The sequence below is a fragment of the Carya illinoinensis genome, chromosome 4 (genome assembly GCF_018687715.1).
Source record: "Carya illinoinensis cultivar Pawnee chromosome 4, C.illinoinensisPawnee_v1, whole genome shotgun sequence".
NCBI classification, from domain to species: Eukaryota; Viridiplantae; Streptophyta; class Magnoliopsida; order Fagales; family Juglandaceae; genus Carya; species Carya illinoinensis.
In genome coordinates this window covers 36,691,439-36,696,058 of record NC_056755.1, presented here as the reverse complement: position 1 = coordinate 36,696,058, position 4,620 = coordinate 36,691,439, and the positions used below count along the sequence as shown (strand labels likewise).

Genomic DNA, 4,620 nt, shown 5'->3' with positions numbered 1-4,620 from the left:
CAGTGCTCAAGAACAAGGAATCCTACTAAACCTAAAAAAACTTTGGGGAAACCCATAATCTCTCAGACACTGGATTCCAACAAACTCCTCCCATTGTTCCTGGCTTGAGATTACTTGCTCCAACGCCTCAATCATTGGATTATCCTTCCGAGATTATAACATCAATGGAACAGTCACACCCTTCATCTGCAACCTCAAGAACCTCACAACATTTGATGTTTATAATAATAGTTTCCACTCAATGGAGTTCCCGAGAGCCCTCTACAACTGTTCCAAGCTGGAAGTTCTTGATCTCTCACAGAACTTCTTTTATGGTGCAATCCCCAATGACATTCACCGCATGTCTCAGCTTCAAGAGCTGAGCCTCGAAGGCAACAACTTCGATGGTAACATCCCAGCATCTATCGGGCGGTTGACAAAACTGAGAAAACTCATGCTTATCTCTTGTCCGTTTATTGGTTCTTTCCCGCCAGAAATTGGAAACCTATCCAATCTGGAGGAACTAGGATTGGTCGATAATTCCAAGATAGTGTCAACGTTCCCTTCGGAGTTTCGAAAGTTGAAGAAACTGAAGTTTTTATGGATGGCCAAGACGAATTTGATTGGAGAAATCCCAAACACGATCGGAGAAATGGAAGCTTTGGAGCATTTGGATTTGTCAACAAACAGCTTGACCGGAAAGATCCCGGACAGTTTGTTTATGCTAAAGAATCTAAGGATTGTTTACCTATACAAAAACAAATTGTCCGGGGAGATTCCTCGGGTGGTCAAGGCTTTGAACCTTGATATCGTCGACCTCTCAGAAAATAATTTGGCTGGGATAGTTCCCGATGATTTTGGAAAGCTCAAAAATTTGACAGGCCTGGCTTTGTTTCTGAATCAGTTATCTGGAAAAATCCCAAATAGCATTGGTCGTCTTCCGAGGTTGATACATCTTGGCTTATTTAACAATAATTTTTCAGGGAGTTTGCCTCTAGAATTAGGGAGGTATTCTATGTTAAAAAGGCTTTGGGTTTCAACTAACAAGCTTACAGGCCAGTTGCCAGAACACTTGTGTGACAATGGGAAGTTGGTGGAAGTGATAGCTTCAGAAAACCAGCTCGTTGGAGAGTTGCCCAAGTCATTTGGAAATTGCAGTAGTTTGCAATTAGTCAAGATATACAGAAATAATTTTTCTGGGAATATTCCAAGTGGTCTTTGGACATCATCGAATCTGAACATATTGATGTTAAGTGATAATTCTTTTACAGGCGAGTTACCTGAGAGATTGGCATGGAATCTTTCACGATTGGAGATGAATAATAATTTTTCAGGTAAAATTCCACAGGGAGTGTCTTCCTCGAGGAATTTGTTGGTTCTCAAAGCTAGTAATAACCTCTTCAATGGCACGATTCCTCGAGATCTTTCTGGTTTGACAACTCTTTTTCTTGATCAAAACCGACTTTCAGGCACCCTTCCATCAGATATTAATTCATGGAAATTGCTGAATACACTAAACCTTAGCCGAAATGAAATCTTTGGACAGATTCCAGAGGAACTTGGTTCTTTACTAGGCCTTACTGAATTGGACTTGTCAGAAAACCAGTTGTCTGGCCTAATTCCATCAAAACTTGGCCTCCTAAAGCTCACCTCATTCAATCTATCTTCAAATCATTTGACTGGAAACATCCCAAGTGAGTTCGAGAATGATGCATATGCCCACAGCTTCTTAAACAATCCTGGTCTTTGTGCTAATAGACCATCTCGATCTCTTAATCTCGAGAACTGCAGTTCGCACCGCCAAAAGTCGAGCAAAACTTATTACAAATTAATTGCTTGGATCATAGGTTTGGTGGTAGTAGTTCTTCTAGGTTTATTTATTTCATTCTTTGTGATAAGAGATTACAAAAAAGGAAAGCATGGATTGCATTTGACATGGAAGCTTGTTTCATTCTAGAAGCTGAATTTTACAGAATCAGACATTTTGTCAAGATTGATAGCAAATAACCTGATTGGTTTTGGTCGATCATATCGTGTTGTCATTAATCATTCAGGTGATATTGTTGTTGTGAAGAAGATTTGGAATAATAGAAAGCTTGAAGGAAAGCTTGAAAAAGAATTAATGGCAAAAGTCCAAATATTTAGTTCAATTCGACATGCCAACATGGTGAAGTTGCTCTACTGTATCTCCAATGATAATTCAAAACTTCTTGTCTACAAGTATTTGGATAACTATAGCATGGATCGTTGGTTGCATAGGAAGAGTAGAGCAACAACCTTTTCAAGTTCAGTCAATCATGTTATCTTGGATTGGTCTAAAAGGTTGTGTATAGCAGTTGGAGCTGCCCAGGGGCTCTCCTATATGCACCACGACTGCTCACCACCCATTGTTCATCGAGATATGAAGTCAAGAAACATCCTTTTAGATCTCGATTTCAATGCACAAATAGCTGATTTTGGTCTAGCAAAGATATTGATCAAGGAGGGAGAACTGGCTACAATGTTAGCTGTGGCTGGCTCTTTTGGCTACATAGCTCCAGGTGTGTGACAATATAGATTTATAAGTCTCCTTTTATTGATGATGTTTTCCTCTTTTTCCATCACCATAATTTTGGCTTAGCTTGTGTTGTTGAATTGAAATGCAGAGTATGCTCGTACAACAAGAATTAATGAGAAGATCGATGTTTACAGCTTCGGGGTTATCATTCTAGAATTGACAACTGGAAGGAAAGCCAATGATGGTGATGAACACTCATCCCTAGCCGAATGGGCATTGTGACACATTCAAGATGGAAAACCAATAGGTGATGCCTTGGATGAGGAGGTCAAGGAACCCTGTCGCTTGAATGAAATGTATCATGTTTTCAAACTTGGACTCTATTGTACTAGCACACGACCTTCTACCAGGACATCCATAAAAGAGGTTCTTAAGGTTTTGCTCCAATGCAGCCAACCAGTCAAAACTGAGAGAAGAAGGCAACAACTGAGATGTTTTTCCCTTCCTAAGGAATTCAAAACTAAATGAGGATGCTCAGCATTTTTCAAGACAAATGATAGACTAGATCCTCTATGATTACTAAAATGAATTCAATGTTGAAGTTATTACCATTAAAATTGTGTTTGGTAAGTGAAGTAGGCTCAGGGTTGATTTGGATAGAGAGCCAAACTAGGCCTCAGACTACTTCACTACAATTTACAAACTATTTGCTACTTTTTTACTTGAAAGCAATTGTTGAGATTTCAAGAACCTTTAAGGTATTGTACATGATAGCATATTGTCTGATTGTAATGCCCGTCCTTGTGGGGAGACTTTTAAAAAATGATTTTAATAAAGAGATAGGAATTACTATTCGTTTTAGAGCTTTTTCATTTCTAACCCAGGATACAAAAGACTCCACGTTTAAAAATAAAATAGGTTTTTTAAATTAAAGAGAGTTACAACGGAAAACATTAAACTTTAAGGTTAAAAGTCCTTTATACAAAACATAATGCATAGGCTTTCATGCTCTTCTCCTTCGGGCTATGTTTGTCCTGATGCCTTCTACTCATTTTGTTCATGGGAGGGGCATACATAAAAACTAAAATGAGTCGAATACTCATAAACATTACTTCATACTGTCAAAATATACTAACATAGGTTTTCAGTCACGCATTCATCACTTTATACATACTATACATAAGACATACATTCATTTAAAATATTACTAGGTGGGTTTTTTCTTAAGAAGGATTTTCTTTCGTAAAAACATTTCCCCATGTCTTGTGCATTCATTTCTTAAAGAGTCAGAGCACACATACATTTTTTTATCACTTTCCTTTGGCCAGTACAAACTATTACGCCTCATGTGTGAGGGTTAGCAATCTTCACTTGGACTTGCACTCCACCTGTGGCCACGGGTTGGGAAACTCTCTCAGTCAGGGGGCAACACTGGTTGCACTATCAATACTACTTACCCGACATTGCAGTCTACCCATTCATTCGGTACCATCATTCATTCATATGGCCATTATGTATTTTCATACATTAAGCATTCCTTCATTCAGTCATTTCTTTAATTTCAGTCCTTTCATTCCTTTTCATTCTTTCAGCCTATTCATTCATAAAAATTATTTAAAAGCATGAGCTTAAACATCATCTTTTAAGGCATCATTTAAAGACATCAGTTCATAGCATCCTTAAAGCATCAATTTATAAGGACATTTAAAACATTTTCTTCACATCATTTAAAGCACCGCTTAAAGCATAAAGCATAAGCGTCACATTTCATTTCATGAAAATACATATAATATTTACTATGTATAATATCCATTCACATATAATTAATACTTTGGGGTGCATAAAAATGGGTTGCCAAAAAAGTCTCCTCTCTAGTTTTTCTCTCAAGACCCTCTCTTGGGAGAATTATAGAGGTGGTGTTTTATCCCTGAGGTGGTGTTTTCTAGTCTCGGTGGTGTTAGTTTTATTATGGATGGTTTGCAAAATCAGTGGTCTAATCTGTGGCTGAGTGAGGAGGAGGATGCATCAATTGTGTTGGAGGATGTGGATGTTTCAGTGGTGAAGAGTAAGGGTGATCTGAGTTTGATAGGGAAAATATGGTGTGACAGACAATTGGGGAAGCAAGTGGTGGAGTCGACTATGGC

General features: G+C 38.2%; 1 protein-coding gene across 1 annotated transcript; it reads left to right on the top strand.

The window, feature by feature from the left end:
* The first annotated feature begins 241 nt into the window (after positions 1-241).
* LOC122306463 (receptor-like protein kinase 5) lies at positions 242-2,758 on the top strand. The gene is made up of 3 exons (XM_043118893.1): positions 242-1,769; positions 1,953-2,519; positions 2,625-2,758. The coding sequence occupies exons 1-3, from the start codon at positions 242-244 to the stop codon at positions 2,756-2,758; spliced, it is 2,229 nt and encodes a 742-aa protein (XP_042974827.1).
* Positions 2,759-4,620: the final 1,862 nt, after the last annotated feature.

Bases quoted from the DNA above. Each gene is read 5' to 3' on its own strand.
- LOC122306463 (XM_043118893.1), top strand. From the start codon at position 242: ATGGAGTTCCCGAGAGCCCTCTACAACTGTTCCAAGCTGGAAGTTCTT. The intron at 1,770-1,952 runs GTTCGCACCGCC...TGAATTTTACAG, and splicing joins TCTTAATCTCGAGAACTGCA to AATCAGACATTTTGTCAAGA. The intron at 2,520-2,624 runs GTGTGTGACAAT...ATTGAAATGCAG, and splicing joins TTTTGGCTACATAGCTCCAG to AGTATGCTCGTACAACAAGA.